The sequence below is a fragment of the Monodon monoceros genome, unplaced genomic scaffold, assembly GCF_005190385.1.
Source record: "Monodon monoceros isolate NGI ecotype Baffin Bay Population unplaced genomic scaffold, NGI_Narwhal_1 Super_Scaffold_14, whole genome shotgun sequence".
NCBI lineage: Eukaryota > Metazoa > Chordata > Mammalia > Artiodactyla > Monodontidae > Monodon > Monodon monoceros.
In genome coordinates this window covers 38,658,515-38,681,429 of record NW_021703770.1, presented here as the reverse complement: position 1 = coordinate 38,681,429, position 22,915 = coordinate 38,658,515, and the positions used below count along the sequence as shown (strand labels likewise).

Here is a 22,915-nt window from a genome sequence, read left to right as displayed (position 1 = left end):
GTGAACTTCAGGCTTATGCAACGTGGCTGAGAATTCCTTTCATGTATGTTCTAGAACAGTGCTTCTCGAACCACCCGTGGTGAAGAACGAGTTTTGTTTTGTGTTTTAGTTTCAATCTGTTACAGACTGACGTGTGGTTTTCCAGTTCACACTACATGTTGAGCTGCCACGCAGGTCCCCAGCCTCCAAACTCTGCTGAATGCGCTCGAAGGCCAGGATGATGTCCACTTACTGCGAACATTTCCAAACTCATGCTTTCAATCCCAGTACTTAGCTCGACGCGGACCAGCAACCGGCAGTTTGCGGGCTGACACCAGTCTGTGGACCACACTTTAAACGTCGCTGTTCTCTGACTTTGTGTGTATGGGTTCTGAAATCAGGTGATTTGAAGCAGTCACATCGTTGGCCACCATATTCTCATCTGCGCTAATTCTGAGCTTGTCTGGATAACACTTCGGAAACTTATGCCATGAGATTGAATGAAGTCAAGCGCTTGCTAAGAGCTGAGTATCTGCCTCGGTCAATTATGATTCTTCCACAGCATGAGGAAATTGAGAGTAAATATGGCCTGTGGTGCCCAGGGTGATATGTTATGTAACAAAATTCTTCTAGCTACTGAGAATGTCAGTAAAGCTCTGGGGTCCAATTCTGAAAGCACACCTTGAATTTTTGTCCTGCCTATCTGTATGCGGAGAAATGTTTATGTTTTCAAGCCTTTAGTGTAGAGGTATATAGTACTTGGAAGTAAAACAGAAAGAGAGATTAAAATGAAAGTTCCCATGACTTCTTGTCTCCAGATGCCCTGCCGATAGACCGGATGTGACAGACTACCAGCTAGTCAGGAGGGCTGTGCCTTTTTCTGTGAAACCTGGAAATGCAGAAATGGAGGCACCTGTATGGCCCAGACCCTGACTAAGGTTGTCTGCCACTGTAGACAGGGTTATACAGGAAGGTGGGGTGCGGCTGCCAGGTTGGAGCAGAAAGATCTCGAGGACGCAGCTTTGACTCCATCGTGGCGATCAGCATGTGCCTGTTCCTTGTATTAGGTAAGGAAGATCTACATTCAGTTACCCATTCAGCTGGGAATTATTTATGGGTAATACAAAGACAGATGTTTGCAATGTGAATGCTGCCTTGTAAGAGCTTTAAATACGTTGCTTGGTTGTAAAGCCTAGAACCTAGCAGTGAATCACAAGTTTTAGGAGCAGTTTAGTAATGCTATAGGTCAGAGAAAGGAGATAAAGGTTTGCAGCTCTGGTTTATAGTGACGCATTTGCCTGTATGTGAAATGTAGGTGCTACATGTTCAATAACACGTCTTATTTAGTTGACAAATATTTATTGGGTGCCTGTTATGTACCAGGGACTGTACTAGGTAAACAATGCAACCACTAACCTGCTCCTTCCCACTCTACCCTTGAGAGCTTAGAGTCTAGCAGGGACATTGGACTGTTAAGTAATTGCAAGGAGGTGAGATGAATGCCAGGATGCGGATGTGCAGTGCTGTGGCAGCACGGAACAGGACTCAGAGAAGGCTGCAGAGAAAGTTAATGTAAGAGTAAGGAATTTATGTTTGATAGCTATAGGACTCACTTATTATATCTCTCCAAAGATCTACTTTTGGAAGTCTCTATGAAGATGTGATTCAGTTAGGTGCAGCAGGAAAGCTAGATTACCTCTGAGACTTTCCTGGTGGCACAGTGGTTAAGAATCTGCCTGCCAATGCAGGGGGCACGGGTTTGAGCCCTGGTCCAGGAAGATCCCACATGCCGCAGAGCAACTAAGCCCGTGCGCCACAACTACTGAGCCTGCGCTCTAGAGCCAGTGAGCCACAACTATTGAGCCCGCTCGCCACAACTACCGAAGCCCGCGCACCTAGAGCCCGTGCTCCGCGACAAGAGAAGCCACCGCAATGAGAAGCCCGTGCGCTGCAACGGAGAGTAGCCCCCGCTCTCCACAACTAGGGAAAGCCTGCATGCGGCAACGAAGACCCAACGCAGCCATAAATAAATAAATTTATTAAAAAAAAAAGACTAGGTTACCTCCAATCACCAGCCTCATGTTATATTCCTTCTTCCACACTGCGAAGTGTCAGAGGTGAGCTAGGTATGAATACCACTCCCAAAAGGCCACAAGATGGCAGTGTAACTATTAGCAAAATACTTGAATAGTTTAAATTACACATTCATAATTGTATTCCACTGGCTTTTTAAAAAAAATTCAAATAAATGAACTACATTTAAATTTATTTATATTTATTTGATTCTCAGAGGCCCTTTATGAAAAGAATCTTTAGGGTACACAATAGTCGTAATATCTCTATTCATTTTTTTTTTTCATTATAACTCTATTTTCCTATAGTAGTCAGTGGGGGAGGCCAGATTTCAGAAGGCAAGAATTTATGACTTACTGGAAGAACAAGAATGCTGGGAGGATATAAGAAAATATTTTAAACTCTCATGAAGTCTTCTTATAACATGAAGGCTTCATGAGGTGACTATGACCAGCTACTGCTGTTTATTATGAACATAAAACAGAAGCTCCTACTTGAATAACCGTTGAGCACATACAGAATATGGACCTTGCAAGATACTCCGTGACACATAACCAACATTGTAAAAGTGTTTGCTAGAATTCCACTTATTCTTATGATATTACTAAATCTGGTACCATCTCTTTTGTGAAGTTTTCCTTGACCTAAAGTTACACACTCCATTGCCTTTCAGGTCCTGTGTCAGCCTTCAGGCCATTAATAATTACTACAAGTTTCCCTTCCCATCTTCCTTTTCCTTCCCGTATTCCTCCTCCAAGGCGAGATGTCAGCACCCAACATCCAAGCAGTTGGGGCAAAGTGAGGAGTTGTTGTTGCACGGTGACTTGCCTAGCGTTAGGGCTTGTCCTGAAGGCAGCCAGGGTCATTGGGTTGTAGGACTTTCACTTTTAAAGCTGGGACAGTCCTGGCCAAACCAGGATGAGCTCATCACCCTACTGGTGTCTAAGGAAGCAGGGTGGTCCGAGAAGATGTTGTGGAGAGAGGATGATGGAGGAAGTGTAGTAAAATATTAACAATTGAGACATCTGGGTGAAAGGGTTGTGAGAGTTCTTGCAACTTTTCTGCAGGTTTACAACTATTTAAAAAACAAACAAATAAACAAACAGCAAAATATCTTCTTTTTGGGCATGCTGTGTGGCTGTGGGATCTTAGTTCCCTGACCAGGGATTGAACCCTGAGCCCCCAGCAGTGAAAGCGCCGAGCCTTAACCACTGGACTGCCAGGGAAGTGCCGCAAGGCATCTTCCTGATGAAGTAGAATGGTAAGTTTGGCTTCTGGGATTCAATAAAATGGAGACTCAAATCCCTATTTTACTACTAACTAGGTGTGTGATACTGGGTAAGTCACTTAATTCCTTTGAAACTCAATTTCCTCATCTATAAAATGGGCACACTTAATAGTACCTACCTATTGTAGGACTGTTATGAGGCTTAAACGAGATGGTATATGTAAAATACTTGGCACAGTGCCTTGTTCATAAATGATAAATACTATATTAGCTATTATTTTTTATTATATATTTCAGGTGTACAGAATTATTATTCATCATCTGTATATACTACAGAGTGACCACCACCACAAGTCTAGCTACCATCCATCACCATACAGTTGACCCCCTTCACCCATTTTTTTTTTGGGGGGGGCTGCGTTGGGTCTTCGTTACTGCATGCGGGCTTTCTCTAGTTGCTGCTAGTGTGGGCTACTCTTCGTTGCGGTGCGTGGCTTCTCACTGCGGTGGCTTCTCTTGTTGCGGAGCACGGGCTTTAGGTGCTCAGGCTTCCGTAGTTGCAGCATGCGGGCTCAGCAGTTGCAGCACGCAGGCCCTAGAGCTCACGGGCTTCAGTAGTTGTGGCACGCAGGCTCAGTAGTTGTGGCTTGTGGGCTCTACAACGCAGGCTTAGTAGTTGTGGCGCATGGGTTTGGTTGCTTCACGGCATGTGGGATCTTCCCCGACCAGGGATCGAACCAGTGTCCCCTGCATTGGCAGGCGGATTCTTAACCGCTGCGCCAGCAGGGAAGTCCCCCCCTTCACCCATTTCGCCCACCTCTCAACCACCTTCCCCTTTGGTAACCACTAATCTGTTCTCAGTACTTATGTTTTTGTTTAATTTTGTTTGTTCATTTGTTTCATTTTGTCTTAGATTTCACATTTGAGTGTATGGCATTTGTCTATCTCTGTCTGACTTATTTCATTTAGCATAATATCCTGCAAGTCCATCCGTGTTGTTGCAAATGGTAGGATTTCACTCTTTTTTATGGATGTGTAGTGTTCCATTATATATATAATCTTCTTCATCCATTCATTTATCAATGGACACTTGCAGGTTGTTTCCATGTCTTGGCTATTATAAATAATGCTGCAATGAACATAAGGGTGCATATATCTTTCTGAGTTAGTATTTTCATGTTCTTTGGATAAATACCCAGAAGTAGAGTAGCTGGATCATATAGTAGTTCTACTCCCTTTTTCTTTTTTGGTCCACACTGTGTGACATGCAGGATCTTATTTCAACAACCAGGGATCGAACCCGTGTCCCCTGCATTGGGAGCTCAGAGGCTTAACCACTGGACCACCAGGGAAGTCCTTGGTAATTCTATTCTTAATTTTTTGAGAAATCTCCATACTGTTTTCCGCAGTGGTTGCACCCAATTTTCAGTCTCACCACCAGTGTACAAGTGTATATGAACTATTATTTTTAATGCAGAAATGGGTTATATTTCCTTCTGCCACATTTAGGAGCAGCAAATAATTCTACATGGGTAGGATTGTCAAAGCTTAAAGGAGCAGGTTAGTTAAACAGATGTTAAGAAAGAAAATAGAAATAGCCCATGAAGATGAACTGTGATTTCAGAAAACTAGAACAATTACTTAGCCCACTTTTTAAAATTATCATTAGTGCTTATGAATCGCAGTGAAGGAATTTATGCTTAAGTATAATTCCTCTGGCATGTAATTTTATTTGTGAGGAATAAGATTCTAATGTAAAACAGCTCATCTTTAGAAACAAAAAACTCAGCACATATAGATACTGAAAATGTCATCAGGCAGCGGGCCATGACAGAAAGACTGTCATTTTTTGGTACTTGCAGAAGATTGCTTCTCTTTCTGTTTTTTAGCATGGTGAAGTATTTCCAAGAAAAGTTTCAGTTGGAACATTTAAATCAATTTAAATACAGCATACGGCCTAATTATCATTTAGAGTTATCAGGTAGAAGGTGGTCCATTATACTGAAGCCCAAATAAGGGCTCAAATTCTGGTTTCACCAGGATTGTTTGCTGGGAGAATTTGGGAAAGTTATTTAACTTCTCTGATCCTCACTTTCTTCAGCTGTAAGATGGGGTCATAATACCTACCTTGTAGGATGTTGTAAGGATTGAAAGAGAAAATGAGGGTAGAGTACCTGGTATGAGTCATGGTATATAAGCAATGCTCCATAATAGTTTGTTTCTATAAGCCCATAACAGTTTTCATGGGTTTTGAGGAGATATTGGGGACTGTAAAAACATGAATACATTTTTATACTTCTTAAGAATAATATCTTTTATTTAAATTTTTATTTTGAGAATTTAAAAACGTTTACAGAAATACAAAAAATAATATACTACACGTTTTCACTATACACCCAGAATTGACAAATGTTAATTATAAAACATAAATATTAAATATATAAATATTACAGATAAAGCTGCAGTACCTGTGACCCTTCCGCCACCCCACCTGCCCCTTCCTACCCTACTCCTGTCCTAGCCCCTTTCCCCTCTCTCTCAGGGCCAAACAGTGGAAAGACTTTGCTGTGCAAGCCTCAGTAAAGTAGTTTTTCAAACTTTTTAGTCTCAGGACCCCATTACACTCTTAAAAATTATTAAGCACTCCTAAGAGCCTTTGCTTATGTAAGTTATAGTTATTGATATTTACCATATTAAAAACTAAAACTGAGGAAAACTTAAATATGTAATTCATTTAAAAATAACAGGCCTATTATGTGTTAACATATAATTTTTATGCAAAAACCCTTTATTTTCATTAAAAAATGTAGTGAGAAGAACAGCATTGTTTTATATTTTTCCAAATCTCTTTCATGTATGACTAATAGAAGACAATGGATTCTCATATCTGCTTCAGCATTCAAACTGTTACAATATGTTCTTTTGGTAGAAATATCAAAATTTCTTTTCATCTTCAATGAAAAACCAGCCTTATATAGCTATGTAGTTGAAAAAGGAGAATGTTATGAGCATTTTCAGATAGTTGTAGATTCTCTTCTTTGATACTATACCAAAACTCGAGAAAGTGGTGTTTTTTTGGTTTGTTTTTGTTTTATTGGAGTATAAATGCTTTACAATGTTGTGTTAGTTTCTGCTGCACAGCGAAGTGAATCAGCTATGTGTATACACATATCCCCTCCCTCTTGGACCTCCCTCCCCCCATGCCACCCAACTAGGCCATCACAGAGCACCGAGCTGAGCACCCTGTGCTATACAGCAGGTTCCCACTAGCTATCTATTTTACACATGGCAGTATATTTATGTTGAACCTAATCTCCCAGTTCATCCCACCCTCCCCTTTCCCCCCGTGTCCACACGTCCATTCTCTACATCTGCTTTTCTATTCCTGCCCTGCAAATAGGTTCATCTGTACCATTTTTCTAGATTCCACATATATGCGTTAATATACAATATTTGTTTTTCTCTTTCTGACTTAACTTCACTCTGTATGACAGACTCTAGGACCATCCACATCTCTACAAATGACCCAATTTCATTTCTTTTTATGGCTGAATAATATTCCATTATATATATGTACCACATCTTCTTTATCCATTCATCTCTCAATGGACATTTAGGTTGTTTCCATGTCCTGGCTATTGTAAATAGTGCTGCAATGAACATTGTGGTGCATGTGTCTTTTTGAATCATGGTTTTCTCAGGGTATATGCCCAGTAGTTGGATTGCTGGGTCATATAGTAGTTCTATTTTTAGTTTCTTAAGGAACCTCCATACTGTTCTCCATAGTGGCTGTATTAATTTACATTCCCACCAACAGTGCAAGAGGGTTCCCTTTTCTCCACACCCTCTCCAGCATTTATTTGTAGATTTTCTGATGATGCCCATTGTAACTTGTGTGAGGTGATACCTCACTGTAGTTTTGATTTGCATTTCTCTAATAATTAATGATGTTGAGCATCCTGTCATGTGTTTGTTGGCAATCAGTATATCTTCTTTGGAGAAATGTCTATTTAGGTCTTCTGCCCACTTTTGGATTGGGTTGTTTGTTATTTTGATATTGAGCTGCATGAGCTGCTTGTATATTTTGGAGATTAATCCTTTGTTTGTTGCTTCATTGGCAAATATTTTGTCCCATTCTGAGGGTTGTCTTTTCATCTTTTTTATGGTTTCCTTTGCTGTGCAAAAGCTTTTAAGTTTAATTAGGCTCCATTCACTTAGTTTTGTTTTTATTTTCATTATTCTAGGAGGTGGGTCATAAAAGATCTTGCTTTGATTTATGTCAGAGTGTTTTTCCTAAGTTTTCCTCTAAGAGTTTTATAGTGTCCAGTCTTACATTTAGGTCTTTAATCCATTTTGAGTTTATTTTTGTGTATGGTGTTAGGTAGTGTTCTACTTTCATTCTTTTACATGTAGCTGTCCAGTTTTCCCAGCACCATTTATTGAAGAGGCTGTCTTGCCTCCACTGTATTCTTGCCTTCTTTGTCATAGATTAGTTGACCATAGGTGTGTGGGTTTATCTCTGGGCTTTCTATCCTGTACTGTTGATCTATATTTCTGTTTTTGTGCCAGTACCATAGTGTCTGGATTACTGTAGCTTTGTAGTATAGTCTGAAGTCAGGGAGCCTGATTCCTCCAGCTCAGTTTTTCTTTCTCAAGATTGCTTTGGCTTTTCAGGGTCTTTTGTGTTTCCATACAAATTGTATAATTTTTTGTTCTAATTATGTGAAAAATGCCATTGGTAATTTGATAGGGGTTGCATTGAACCTGTAGATTGCTTTGGGTAGTATAGTCATTTTCACAATATTGATTCTTCCAATCCAGGAGCATGGTATATCTCTCCATCTGTTTATGTCATCTTTGATTTCTTTCATCAGTGTTTTATAGTTTTCTGAGTACAGGTCTTTTGTCTCCTTAGGTAGGTTTATTCCTAGGTATTTTATTCTTATTTTTGTGATGGTAAGTGGGACTGTTTCCTTAATTTCTCTTCCTGATATTTCATTGTTAGTGTATAGGAATGCAAGAGATTTCTGTGCATTAATTTCATATCCTGCAACCTTACCAAATTCATTGATTAGTTCTAGCAGTTTTCTGGTGGCATCTTTAGGATTTTCCGGGTATAGCATCATGTCATCTGCAAACAGTGACAGTTTTACTTCTTCTTTTCCAATTTGTGTTTCTTTTATTTCTTTTTCTTCTCTGATTGCTGTGGCTAGGACTTCCAATACTATGTTGAGTAAGAGTGGTGAGAGTGGACATCCTTGTCTTATTCCTGATCTTGAGGAAATGCTTTCAGTTTTTCACCATTAAGAATGATGATTGGGCTTCCCTGGTGGCGCAGTGGTTGAGAGTTCGCCTGCCGATGCAGGGGACACAGGTTCGTGCCCTGGTCTGGGAAGATCCCACATGCCGTGGAGCGGCTGGGCCCATGAGCCATGGCCACTGAGCCTGCATGTCCGGAGCCTGTGCTCCACAACGGGAGAGGCCACAACAGTGAGAGGCCTGTGTACCACAAAAATACAAAAAGAATGTTTGCTGTGGATTTGTCATATATGACCTTTATTATGTTGAGGAAGCTTCCCTCTATGCCCAGTTTCTGGAGAGTCTTTTATCATAAATGGGTGTTGAATTTTGTCAAAAGCTTTTTGTGCATCTATTGAGATGATCATATAGCTATGTAGTTGAAAAAGGAGAATTTTATGAGCCTTTTCAGATAATTGTGGATTTTCTCCTTTGATACTATACCAAAACTCGAGAAAGTGGTGCATATATATATATATATATATATTATATTGAAGAGTTAATAAAATTAATACTTATTACTGTGTCACCATGGACATAAGTGAAATTGTTGTTTTTTAAAACTGCCAGTAAGTGGTGTTGGTGAAAAACAATGTCACTGCTTTGATGCATGCTGAGTTGCTACAAGTTCTTCCCATCATTGCTTTTGAATCATCAGCACAAATGTTAACACAGCGAAAAAGGCAAATTGCATCTTAGTATTGTGAAAATAACTCTGACCTCAAAGGCTCTCTGAAAGGATCTGGGAGGTCCGCTGGGGATGGCAGACTATACTTTGACAATGCCACTTCAGTCCATGTGTACATATTTGTATGTATACAGATATGTAGGGCTTGAATAGTTGTGGCGCATGGGCTCAGCAGTTGTGGTTCGCAGGCTGTAGAACGCAGGCTCAGTAGTTGTGGGACATGGGCTTGGTTGCTCCGCGGCATGTGGGATCTTCCCAGACCAGGGCTTGAACCCATGTCCCCTGTATTGGCAGGCGGATTCTTAACCAGTGCACCACCAGGGAAGTCCCTACCACATCTTCTTTATCCATTCCTCTGTTGATGGACATTTAGGTTGTTTCCATGTCGTGGCTATCGTAAATAGTGCTGCTATGAACACAGGGGTGCATGCATCTTTTCAAATTATAGTTTTATCTGGGTATATGCCCAGGAGTGGAATTGCTGGATCATAGTTCAACTCTATTGTTAGCTTTTTGAGGAACATCCATACTGTTTTCCACAGTGGCTGCACCAATTTACATTCCTACCAAGAGTGTAAGAGGGTTCCCTCCAGCATTTATTATTTGTAGACTTTTTAATGATGACCATTCTGACTGGAGTGAGGTGGTACCTTATTGTAGTTTTGATTTGCATTTCTCTAATAATTAGCGAAGACGAGCATCTTTTCATGTGCCTATTGGCCATCTGTATGTCTTCTTTGGAGAAATGTTTATTTAGGTCTTCTGACCATTTTTCAATTGGGTTGTTTGTTTTCTTGTTATTGAATTGTATTAGCTATTTGTGTATTTTGGAAATTAAGCCTTTGTTGGTCTCATCATTTGCAAATATTTTCTCCCAGTCTGTAGGTTGTCTTTTCATTTTGTTTATGGTTTCCTTTGCTGTGCAAAAGCTTATAAGTTTGATTAGGTCCCATTTGTTTATTTTTGCTTTTATTTCTATTGCCTTGGGAGACTGACCTAAGAAAATATTGGTATGATATATGTCAGAGAATGTTTTGCCTATGTTCTCTTCTAGGAGTTTTATGGCGTCTTGTCTTATATTTAAGTCTTTATGCCATTTTGAGTTTACTTTTGTATATGGTGTGAGGGTGTGTTCAAACTTCATTGATTTATAGGCAGCTGGCCAACTTTTCCAACACCACTTGCTGAAGAGACTGTCTTCCTATTGATATTTTATTAATTTAGGTCCTCATGATTTTATTACTCTAATACATGATTTCCAACCTGTGTTCTTTAGAGCCTAGGATAGAGTTTCAGGAGTGGGGGGAGTGATGCAGGGATGGTTTTTACAGTGAGAAGAAGACTAAGGCCAGGACCCCAGGAAGGACCAGAATGAAAGAGCGGGAGAGAGGCATGGCAGAATCCAGAAAGAGGATTGCACAGGAAGAGAACAAGGCAATGGTTGCCACTGAAGCACTGATTTACTTTCACGTATGGAGGAGCTACTTCCATTTATTTTTCCTAAAACTTTTCAAAGCTCTACAATTTCATTCTGGAAAAGACCATAAGCCATCAGTCTTATCCTGTCTATCGAATGTTGGAAGCAGCCTGAGTACAGTGGAAAGATCACTAAAGCTCTGGCCCCACCCCTCGATTGTTGGGAAACCTTGGACAAATGATAACTCTGAAACTTCAGCGTTTTCATTGGTTAAAACATGTGTAACAGGGTCGTTTATAGGAGAAAACTAGAATCATGTATATGAAGAAAGCACTATATGATATTTGCAAACATTTGCCCATGTTTCTAGATGTCAGGCCTTGTTTAAAAAGCTTACCTGTATTATCAAGTTCTGCCTTTAATTCTCTTATCAACCCTAAGATTAGGCACTATTATAATTCCTGATTTACAAATATGAAAACTAAGGTTCAGAGAGGTTAGTTTGCACTCAATATAGATCGTGTGCACCATCTATGAATACACTTTTTTCAACTTCGTTAAAAAAAACACCAGAACATTACAGAATGAAGGTAAATGTAAAATGGGCTTAATAACGCTAGCCGGGATATCAAGAGAGTTAATTAGGCGCTAACACTGAGAGCTAGTCCTGAGAAGCAGCAGAAAAGCTAGATCTCACGTGGGCCGTCAGCTGTCTCGGAAAGGGGGCGGGGACGCTGGCGCCCAAGACACGAGGGCACATCCGCCGAGAGGACCTAGGTAGTAGGAAATCTCAGAAATGAAGTGGGAAAATTTAAAGCACCGAAAACAAACTTTGCCTAGATCACAGTTTGAACCTGTAGCGTTCACTGCCTTTTACGAAGGCAATGAGGCCTATTGATGAGGCTATTTCATTTGCTCGCTGAGAAACTCCCAGGGAACCGGGGAAACCAATCTGCGACCCAGCTTACCCGCAAGCCGTCTCCCAAGGCAACTGGGAGGAGGCGTGGTCTGAGGATAGGTCCCGCCCTCTTTCTCCAACTCAAATAACGATTGGCTTGGAGGCGCGGCGGTGGCGCCGGGAGGCGGATCCAGGATCCCCAGCTCTGGCTGGGCCGCGCAGCCATTTTGGACTGTGTCGGTTTCCGGGACGTTCCGAGTGCGTCCTAGGTCTCGGGGGTTCCGCAGATCACAGGCCCAGGGCCCGCATCCGAGTGTCAGGTTGGAGCCGGGAAACGTCCCAGGGGGTAGCGGCGGCGGGGGCAGGATGAGCGCGGAGGCGGCGGACCGGGAGGCGGCCACCTCCAGCCGGCCCTGCACCCCGCCGCAGACCTGCTGGTTCGAGTTCCTGCTGGAGGAGTCGCTGTTGGAGAAACATCTGCGCAAGCCCTGCCCGGGTAAGCGCGGCGCCTGCAGCTCGAGCGGAGCAGGACCCCGATCACCGGCGCTGCCCTCCCGTCTTTCATCATCCCGCGCCTTCTCGGCCACGAACCTGCGGCTCGGGAGGCGGGGACCGGAGCCCAGCTCTGGCTAGGACCCCGGCTAAGTATTAAACACACCAGTGCGGGGGCACTGCTGTGGGAGGCCAAAGAAAGGCGCAAAACAAAGGAGCTTCCGCATCCACCCCCTTTTACTGTTCGGGGTTTTAACGCCTGCGAGATGGCCTTGTGAGAGTATTTGGATTGGGGAGGCTGGCTCGAACCCTCCTCTTGACAGAACCCCGCACAGTTTGGGGAGATGGGGAGAAATCAACGATTCGGGGGCTGATCCTGACACTAATTAGTTAACTATCTTAGGTTCCTATTTAACTGTTTTATTGCTCAACGAGGAGACTTTACCGACTCTTAATTATATATTTCAAAGTTAAGCTGTAAATCAAAATGAAGAAATCTTTGAAAGTAGAAAAAAACTACAGTTGCAAGATGGTTATTGTATAATGATGATCATGATTAATATCCCAGTTAACGAGTACTCTCAGGGAAGGTGGAAAACCCCAGGCATTTCTGGAAAGAGGTACTGGCATGAAAAAGTAAGTTCCTTGAATGATATTTTGCTGATAAAGTTCGAATCCAGATGTGGCTTGTTCAGTCTAATAGACTGGCTTTAGTCTCCTGGTGGAGACTGCTGTGCGAGAAGTTAGTGTACTTGGGCAGTTTTACCACCTATATTATATTATGTTCTTCTAATTAATTGATTTTGACTGACGTTTGTTGAGTGTTTCTGCGTGCCAGTCACTGTGCTTAATGCTTCATATCTGTTATCTCATTTAATCAGTCTTCATAGTAATCCTGTGAGGTAGGTGGCATTATCCTCTATTTTGCATGACAAACAGGTGCAGAGGTAACTTTATGCAGGTCCCACTAATTAAGCGTTAAAACAGTGATTCTAAAGATGACATCTCTTTCCTCTAATTGACATTCGTTGTTTGCTGAACTGGAAATCTATAACCATTATGTTCTTCCCTGTAAAGTGCTTTCTTCTGCAGGAATCTCTTATCCTTTCTTCCTTACACCCTTCCTGATCTTTCCCTTTAATCCCCAGGCACACTTCTTATAAATCATAATCCTTAGTTATTCTAACTACACAACTGTTTGGATTTTTTTTAACTTTCTTTTTAATTGAAGTATAGTTGATGTACAATGTTTCAGGTGTACAGCAAAGTGATTACGATATATATATATATATATTCCTTTTCAGATACTTTTCCATTATAGGTTATTATAAGATATTGAATATGGTTCCCTGTGCTATACAGTAGGTCCTTGTTTATTTTATATGTATCTGTCAATCCCAAATTCCTAATTTATCCCTCCCCCGCTTTCCCATTTGGTAACCATAAATTTGTTCTTTGTGAGTCTATTTCTGTTTTGTAAATAAGTTCATTTGTATCACTTTTAAATTCCACATGAAATGATGTCATACGACATTTGTCTTTCTCTGTCTGACCTACTTTTCTTAGTATGATAATCTCTAGGTCCATCCATGTTGCTGCAGTGGCATAATTTCATTCTTTTATATGGCTGAGTAATATTCCAATGTATATATGTACCACATCTTTATCCATTCATCTGTCAGCGGACACTTGGGTTGTTTCCATGTCTTGGCTATTGTGAATAGTGCTGCTGTGAACTTATGGGTGCATGTATCTTTTCAAATTAGAGTTTTCGTCTTTTCCAGATATATGCCCAGGAGTGGGATTGCTGGATCATATAGTAACTTTATTTTTAATTTTTTAAGGAACCTCCATACTGTTTTCCATAGCGGCTGCACCAGTTTACATTCCCGTCAATCATGTAGGAGGGTTCCCTTCTTTCCACACCCTCTCCAGCATTTATTATTTGTAGACATTTTGGTGATGGCCATTCTGACTGGTGTGTGGTGATACCTCATTGTAGTTTTGATTTGCATTTCTCTAATAGCGATATGGAGCATCTTTTCACATGCCTGTTGGCCTGTTTGGATTCCTTTGTGGTCAAAAACTAATACAGTGAATCCTTTGGATCTTCATAATTAGAACTTAAGTTCAAGAATTATTTTCTTTTAAATCCTAGATCCTGCACCAGTTCAACTTATAGTCCAGTTTTTGGAACAGGCTTCTAAACCTTCAGTTAATGAACAGAACCAAGTTCAACCTCCACCTGATAACAAGAGAAATCGTATTTTAAAGCTTCTTGCTCTTAAAGTTGCTGCACATTTGAAGTGGGACTTAGACATATTAGAGAAAAGGTATACAAGATTTAAATGAATTTATTTTTAGTACTGTTAGATATCTTGGTTTATTTCAATATGTGTTCTTATAATATTGGCCCTTAAAATGAAAATTATTTTTCTCTGCATTCTTGGTAAAATATGCAAGTAGTTTTCAAAAGGTGTAAGAAAATATTCGACTATTAGATGAATTTAAATAACCTTTTAAAGTATAAACTTGGTGTTATCAATAATGAGCCATTTTATTATTGTTCTTTTTTTTGATGTGCTAAGTAGGAAAGTCCATGCCTAAACAGTTTTAAATGTTCAGTTTACTTTTACATATCTGAAGAAAATGAATAAAAATTAATGATGCATGGTACATAATGTATGGATGATTCCTTATTGAATAATTCAGTTTATTTTACTGGGCATAAATCAATCACTATCTCCCAAACTATTAAGCTGTCTTATTAGAATCAGTGGTTATTTGTTTACAAATAAATAATTTCAAAGGCGTAGTTATAAAATGATTTGTTTTCATCCCCTTCTCACAATTGAAAAAGAAATACCTTATAGAACATTTGGGAAAATTCAGAAAATAGGAAATAATAGAGGAGGGGAGAGAAGTATTTTTAACATTTTTGTGTGATTTATTTTTAAACAAAGTTGTGAACATATCTTATATACTGTTTTGATTTGTTTTATTTCATATAGCAGGATATCATGAACATTTTCCCATTTTGTTTTTTGGAGTTTATTCCATTGTATAGATAATTTATTAACTGTTCCTGCATTGACAGTTTTCTCTAGTTTTTCACTTTTTTTTTTTTTTTTTTTTTTTTAACCGGTACGCGGGCCTCTCACTGTTGTGGCCTCTCCCGTTGCGGAGCACAGGCTCAGCAGCCATGGCTCGTGCGCCCAGCCGCTCCGCGGCATGTGGGATCTTCCCGGACCAGGGCACGAACCTGTGTCCCCTGCATCGGTAGGCGGACTCTCAACCACTGTGCCACCAAGGAGGCCCTAGTTTTTCACTTTTATAAATGACAGAGCCTTAAATGTCTATGTCCGTAAACTTTATCTGAATTTCGAGTTACAGCCTTAGTATAGATTGTTAAATTGCTTGGTCAAGTGGTATAAACATTTTTAAAGCACATTATGCATGTTACCAGATTGCATTCCAAGAGAGTTGTATTAGTTTATACTCACACTAGTAGTATTTAAACATTGTTTTTTCACCATATCTTCTATAGCATTAAAATTAGAATTAAAAAAAAGTTTTATTCTTTAATCTAAGGGGAAACATCCATTAATAGATTTGAAGCATATCAACAGGTAGCAATGTGTACAAAAAAGTACGATGTATGTGTTACACTTGGAAAATTGAGCATTGATTCGCTATTTGATGGTAAGCAATTAAAATATTTTTAGATGTGAAATTTATACTGTCATTATGTTAGGAGGTAATTTTTTTGAGATATATTCTGAAATACTTGTGGAAAAAATGATTTAATATTGGGAATTTGCTACACAATAATATGGGAAGGAGGGAAGTGGGTGGAGTGGAGATGAAACAAGATTGGCCATCAGTTGATAATTGTTGAAGCTGGATGATGGGCACATTGGGCTATATTATATTATTCTGTCTACTTTTGTATATGTTTAAATTGTTTTCATAATGAAAGCTTAAGAAATCTTTTTGAATTTGATAGGTATATTTTCATATAAGTTGTTGAAACAGGTTAATAAAATGGTCTGTAGATTTACTCCTTTAAAAGTATAATTATTTTGAGTGAAAATACTGAATTGAGTATTTTGTGGTTACACAGCTTATATATCTTTTGATTCTTCCTTTTTAAGTTTGTCTGTTCCAGTATTGAATATGTTACTAAATGAACTGCTGTGCATCAGTAAAGTTCCTCCCGGAACAAAGCACGTAGACATGGATCTGGCCACTTTACCTCCAACCACTGCCATGGCTATACTTCTCTACAATAGATGGTAAATGTTTTCATAAACCTGAAATGTGTTGGGCAGCCTCTCTTTAATTGCACTCTGACTTCCAGGGATATGCTTTTAAGTTACTTCTTCTACTCTAGGGATCTCTCAGAGGATCTTGGGAACAGTGAATCTGTTGGTGGAGAAAATTTATGACTGCATAGATGAAAAGAATTCTGATAAAGATGTGGATGACTTACAAAGTTTTTATTATATATCAATTAGAATTTCAGATAGTTTTTAAGTTTTCTAAGGAGCACTTGAAAAAATACTTGAAGTGATATTTACAGTGTGTTAAATTTTCGTTTTTTGGTCTTTTTTACAGGGCAATTAGGACAATTGTTCAAAGTAGTTTTCCTGTCAAACAACCAAAACCTGGACCTCCTCAGTTAAGTGTGTAAGTTGGCCAATTTTTTTTTTTCTTAGATTCCATATATATGTGTTACCATACGGTATTTGTCTTCCTCTTTCTGACTTACTTCACTCTGTATGACAGACTCTGGGTCCATCCACCTCACTACAAATAACTCTATTTCGTTTCTTTTTATGGCTGAGTAATATTCCATTGTATATATGTGCCACATCTTCTTTATCCCTTCATCTGATGATGGACACTTAGGTTGTTTCCATCTCCTGGCTATTGTAAATAGAGGTGCAATGAACATTTTGGTACATGACTCTTTGAATTATGGTTTTCTCAGGGTATATGCCCAGTAGTGGGATTGCTGGGTCATTTGGTAGTTCTATTTGTAGTTTTTTAAGGAAGCTCCATACTGTTCTCCATAGTGGCTGTACCAATTCACATTCCCACCAGCAGTGCAAGAGTGTTCCCTTTTCTCCACACCCTCTCCAGCATTTATTGTTTCTAGATTTTTTGATGATGGCCATTCTGACCAGTGTGAGATGATATCTCATTGTAGTTTTGATTTGCATTTCTCTAATGATTAATGATGTTGAGCATTCTTTCATGTGTTCGTTGGCAATCTGTATATCTTCTTTGGAGAAATGTCTGTTTAGGTCTTCTGCCCATTTTTGGATTGGGTTGTTTGTTTTTTTGTTATTGAGCTGCATGAGCTGCTTATAAATTTTGGAGATTAATCCTTTGTCAGTTGCTTCATTTGCAAATATTTTCACCCATTCTGAGGGTTGTCTTTTTGTCTTGTGTATGGCTTCCTTTGCTGTGCAAAAGCTTTGAAGCTTTCATTAGGTCCTATTTCTTTATTTTTGTTTTTATTTCCATTTCTCTATGAGGTGGGTCAAAAAGGATCTTGCTGTGATTTATGTCATAGAGTGTTCTGCCTATGTTTTCCTCTAAGAGTTTGATAGTTTCTGGCCTTACCGTTTAGGTCTTTAATCCATTTTGAGCTTATTTTTGTGTATGGTGTTAGGGAGTGTTCTAATCTCATTCTTTTACATGTAGCTGTCCAGTCTTCCCAGCACCACTTATTGAAGAGGCTGTCCTTTCTCCACTGTACATTCCTGCCTCCTTTATCAAAGATAAGGTGACCATATGTGCGTGGGTTTATCTCTGGGCTTTCTGTCCTGTTCCATTGGTCTATTTTTCTGCTTTTGTGCCAGTACCATACTGTCTTGATTACTGTAGCTTTGTAGTATAGTCTGAAGTCAGGGAGCCTGATTCCTCCAGCTCCGTTTTTCGTTCTCAAGATTGCTTTGGCTATTCGGAGTCTTTTGTGTTTCCATACAAACTGTGAAATTTTTTGTTCTAGTTCTGTGAAAAATGCCAGTGGTAGTTGCATAGGGATTGCATTGAATCTGTAGATTGCTTTGGGTAGTAGAGTCATTTTCACAATGTTGATTCTTCCAATCCAAGAACATGGTATATCTCTCCATCTATTTGTATTATCTTTACTTTCTTTCGTCAGTGTATTATAATTTTCTGCATACAGGTCTTTTGTCTCCTTAGGTAGGTTTATTCCTAGATATTTTATTCTTTTTGTTGCAGTGGTAAATGGGAGTGTTTTCTTGATTTCACTTTCAGATTTTTCATCATTAGTGTATAGGAATGCCAGAGATTTCTGTGCATTAATTTTGTATCCTGCTACTTCACCAAATTCATTGATTAGCTCTAGTAGTTTTCTGGTAGCATCTTTAGGATTCTCTGTGTATAGTATCATGTCATCTGCAAACAGTGACAGCTTTACTTCTTCCTTTCCGATTTGGATTCCTTTTATTTCCTTTTCTTCTCTGATTGCTGTGGCTAAATCTTCCAAAACTGTGTTGAATAAGAGTGGTGAGAGTGGGCAACCTTGTCTTGTTACTGATCTTAGTGGAAAAGCTTTCAGTTTTTCACCATTGAGGATGGTGTTGGCTGTGGGTTTGTCATATATGGCCTTTATTATGTTGAGGAAAGTTCCCTCTATGCCTACTTTCTAAAGGGTTTTTATCATAAATGGGTGTTGAATTATGTTGAAAGCTTTCTCTGCATCTGTTGAGATGATCATATGGTTTTTCTCTTTCAGTTTGTTAATATGGTGTATCACGTTGATTGATTGGTGTATATTGAAGAATCCTTGCATTCCCGGAATAAACCCCACTCGATCATGGTGTATGATCCTTTTAATGTGCTGTTGGATTCTGTTTGCTAGTATTTTGTTGAGGATTTTTGCATCTATGTTCATCAGTGATATTGGCTTGTAATTTTCTTTCTTTGTGGCATCCTTGTCTGGTTTTGGTATCAGGGTGATGGTGGCCTCGTAGAATGAGTTTGGGAGTGTTCCTCCCTCTGCTATGTTCTCGAAGAGTTTGAGAAGGATAGGTGTTAGCTCTTCTCTAAATGTTTGATAGAATTCGCCTGTGAAGCCATCTGGTCCTGGGCTTCTGTTTGTTGGAAGATTTTTAATCACAGTTTCAATTTCAGTGCTTGTGATTGGTCTGTTCATATTTTCTATTTCTTCCTGATTCAGTCTTGGCAGGTTGTGCATTTCTAAGAATTTGTCCATTTCTTCCAGGTTGTCCATTTTATTGGTATAGAGTTGCTTGTAGTAATCTCTCATGATCTTTTGTATTTCTGCAGTGTCAGTTGTTACTTCTCCTTTTTCATTTCTAATTCTGTTGATTTGAGTCTTCTCCCTTTTATTCTTGATGAGTCTGGCTAATGGTTTATCAGTTTTCTTTATCTTCTCAAAGAACCAGCTTTGTTTTATTGATCTTTGCTATCATTTCCTTCATTTCTTTTTCAGTTATTTCTGATCTGATTTTTATGATTTCTTTCCTTCTGCTAACTTTGGGTTTTTTTTGTTCTTCTTTCTCTAATTGCTTTAGGTGCAAGGTTAGGTTGTTTATTCGAGATGTTTCCTGTTTCTTAAGGTGGGATTGTATTGCTATAAACTTCCCTCTTAGAACTGCTTTTGCTGCATCCCATAGGTTTTGGGTTGTCATGTCTCCATTGTCATTTGTTTCTAGGTATTTTTTGATTTCCTCTTTGATTTCTTCAGTGATCACTGCTTTATTAAATAGTGTATTCTTTAGCCTCCACGTGTTTGTAGTTTTTACAGATCTTTTCCTGTAACTGATATGTAGTCTCATAGCGTTGTGGTCGGTAAAGATACTGGATACAATTTCAATTTTCTTAAATTTACCAAGGCTTGCTTTATGACCCAAGATATGATTTATCCTGGAGAATGTTCCATGAGCACTTGAGAAAAATGTGTATTCTGTTGTTTTTGGATGGAATGTCCTATAAATATCAATTAAGTCCATCTTGTTTAATGTATCATTTAAAGCTTGTGTTTCCTTATTTATTTTCATTTTCTGTCCATTGGTGAACGTGGGGTGTTAAAGCCCCCTACGATGAATGTGTTACTGTCGATTTCCCCTTTTATGGCTGTTAGTATTTGCCTTATGTATTGAGGTGCTCCTATGTTGGGTGCATAAATATTTACAATTGTTACATCTTCCTCTTGGATCGATCCCTTGATCATTATGTAGTGTCCCTCTTTGTCTTTTCTAACAATCTTTATTTTAAAGTCTATTTTGTCTCATATGAGAATTTCCACTCCAGCTTTCTTTTGGTTTCCATTTGCATGGAATATCTTTTTCCATCGCCTTACTTTCGGTCTGTATGTGTCTCTAGGTCTGAAGTGGGTCTCTTGTCGACAGCATATATATGGGTCTTGTTTTTGTATCCATTCAGCCAGTCTGTGTCTTTTGGTGGGAGCATTTAATCCATTTACATTTAAAGTAATTATCGATATGTATGTTCCTATTCCCATTTTCTTAATTGTTTTGGGTTTGTTATTGTAGGTCTTTTCCTTCTCTTGTGTTTCTTGCCTAGAGAAGTTCCTTTAGCATTTGTTGTAAAGCTGGTTTGGTGGTGCCGAACTCTCTGAGCTTTTGCTTGTCTGTAAAGGTTTTAATTTTTCCATCAAATCTGAATGAGATCCTTGCTGGGTAGAGTAATCTTGGTTGTAGGCTTTTCTCCTTCATCACTTTAAATGTGTCCTGCCAGTCCCTCCTGGCTTGCAGAGTTTCTGCTGAAAGATCAGCTGTTAACCTTATGGGGATTCCCTTGTGTGTTATTTGTTGTTTTTCCCTTGCTACTTTTAATATGTTTTCTTTGTATTTAATTTTTGACAGTTTGATTAATATGTGTCTTGGCGTGTTTCTCCTTGGATTTATCCTGTATGGGACTCTCTGTTCTTCCTGGACTTGATTAACTATTTCCTTTCCCATATTAGAGAAATTTTCAACTATAACCTCTTCAAATATTTTCTCAGTCCCTTTCTTTTTCTCTTCTGCTGGAACCCCTATAATTCGAATGTTGGTGCGTTTAATATTGTCCCAGAGGTCTCTGAGACCGTCCTCAGTTCCTTTCATTCTTTTTTCTTTATTCTGCTCTGCAGTAGTTATTTCCACTATTTTATCTTCCAGGTCACTTATCCGTTCTTCTGCCTCAGTTATTCTGCTATTGATCCCATCTAGAGTATTTTTAATTTCATTTATTGTGTTGTTCATCACTGCTTGTTTCCTCTTTCGTTCTTCTAGGTCCTTGTTAAATGTTTCTTGCATTTTCTCTATTTCCAAGATTTTGGATCATCTTTACTGTCATTATTCTGAATTCTTTTTCAGGTAGACTGCGTGTTTCCTCTTCATTTGTTAGGTCTGGTGGGTTTTTATCTTGCTCCTTCATCTGCTGTGTGTTTTTCTGTCTTCTCATTTTGCTTATCTTACTGTGTTTGGGGTCTCCTTTTTGCAGGCTGCAGGTTCCTAGTTCTCATTGTTTTTGGTGTCTCTCTCCAGTGGCTAAAGTTGGTTCAGTGGGTTGTGTAGGCTTCGTGGTGGAGGGGACTAGTGCCTGTGTTCTGGTGGATGAGGCTGGATCTTGTCTTTCTGGTGGTGTGTTTTGGGGTGTCTGTGGACTTATGATTTTAGGCAGCCTCTCTGCTAATGGGTGGGGTTGTGTTCCTGTTTTGCTAATTGTTTGGCATAGGGTGTCCAGCACTGTAGCTTGCTGGTTTTTTGAGTTAAGCTGGGTTCTGGTGTTGAGATGGAGATCTCTGGGAGATTTTCGCCATTTGATATTACGTGGAGCTGGGAGGTCTCTTGTGGACCAGTGTCCTGAAGTTGGCTCTCCCACCTCAGAGGCACAGCACTGACTCCTGGCTGCAGCACCAAGAGCCTTTCATCCACATGGCTCAGAATAAAAGGGAGAAAAAGTAGAAAGGAAGGAAGAAAGAAAGAAAGAGAATAAAGTAAGATAAAATGAAGTAAGATAAAGTAATTAAAATAAAAAATAATTATTAAGAAAAAAATTAAAAAAAAAACCAAAAAGGACGGATAGAACCCTAGGACAAATGGTGAAAGCAAAGCTATACAGACAAAATCTCACACAGAAGCATACACATACACACTCACAAAAAGAGGAAAACGGGAAAAAATCATAAATCTTGCTCTCGAAGTCCACCTCCTCAGTTTGGGATGATTCGTTGTCTATTCATGTATTCCACAGATGCAGGGTATATCAAGTTGATTGTGGAGCTTTAATCCGCTGCTTCTGAGGCTGCTGGGAGAGATTTCCCTTTCTCTTCTTTGTTCACACAGCTCCCGGGGCTCAGCTTTGGATTTGGCCCCGCCTCTGCGTGTAGGTCACCGGAGGGCGTCTGTTCTTTGCTCTGAGAGGACGGGGTTAAAGGAGCAGCTGACTCGGGGGCTCTGGCTCACTCAGGCCGGGGGGAGGGAGGGGTGAGGATGCGGGGCGAGCCTGCGGCGGCAGAGGCCGGCGGGACGTTGCAGCAGCCTGAGGCGTGCCGTGTGTTCTCCCGGGGAAGTTGTCCCTGGATCATGGGACCCTGGCGGTGGCGGGCTGCACAGGCTCCCGGGGGGGAGGTGTGGATAGTGACCTGTGCTCGCACACAGGCTTCTTGGTGGCGGCAGCAGCAGCGTTAGCGTCTCATGCCCGTCTCTGGGGTTCGCGCTTTTAGCCGCGGCTCGCGCCCGTCTCTGGAGTTCCTTAAAGCAGTGCTCTTAATCCCCTCTCCTCGTGCACCAGGAAACAAAGAGGCAAGAAAAAGTCTCTTGCCTCTTCGGCAGC

At 39.9% G+C, this 22,915-nt stretch overlaps 1 protein-coding gene across 1 annotated transcript in view; it reads left to right on the top strand.

The window, feature by feature from the left end:
* The first annotated feature begins 11,811 nt into the window (after positions 1-11,811).
* INTS8 (integrator complex subunit 8) overlaps positions 11,812-22,915 on the top strand; it is a 51,230-nt gene continuing 40,126 nt past the window's right edge. Inside the window, exons 1-4 of the mRNA XM_029222776.1 lie at positions 11,812-12,077; positions 14,232-14,406; positions 16,228-16,368; positions 16,691-16,762. Of these exons, the coding sequence (XP_029078609.1) occupies positions 11,948-12,077; positions 14,232-14,406; positions 16,228-16,368; positions 16,691-16,762 (518 nt within the window). The 5' untranslated portion in view covers positions 11,812-11,947. The remainder of the gene's footprint in view (positions 12,078-14,231; positions 14,407-16,227; positions 16,369-16,690; positions 16,763-22,915) is intronic.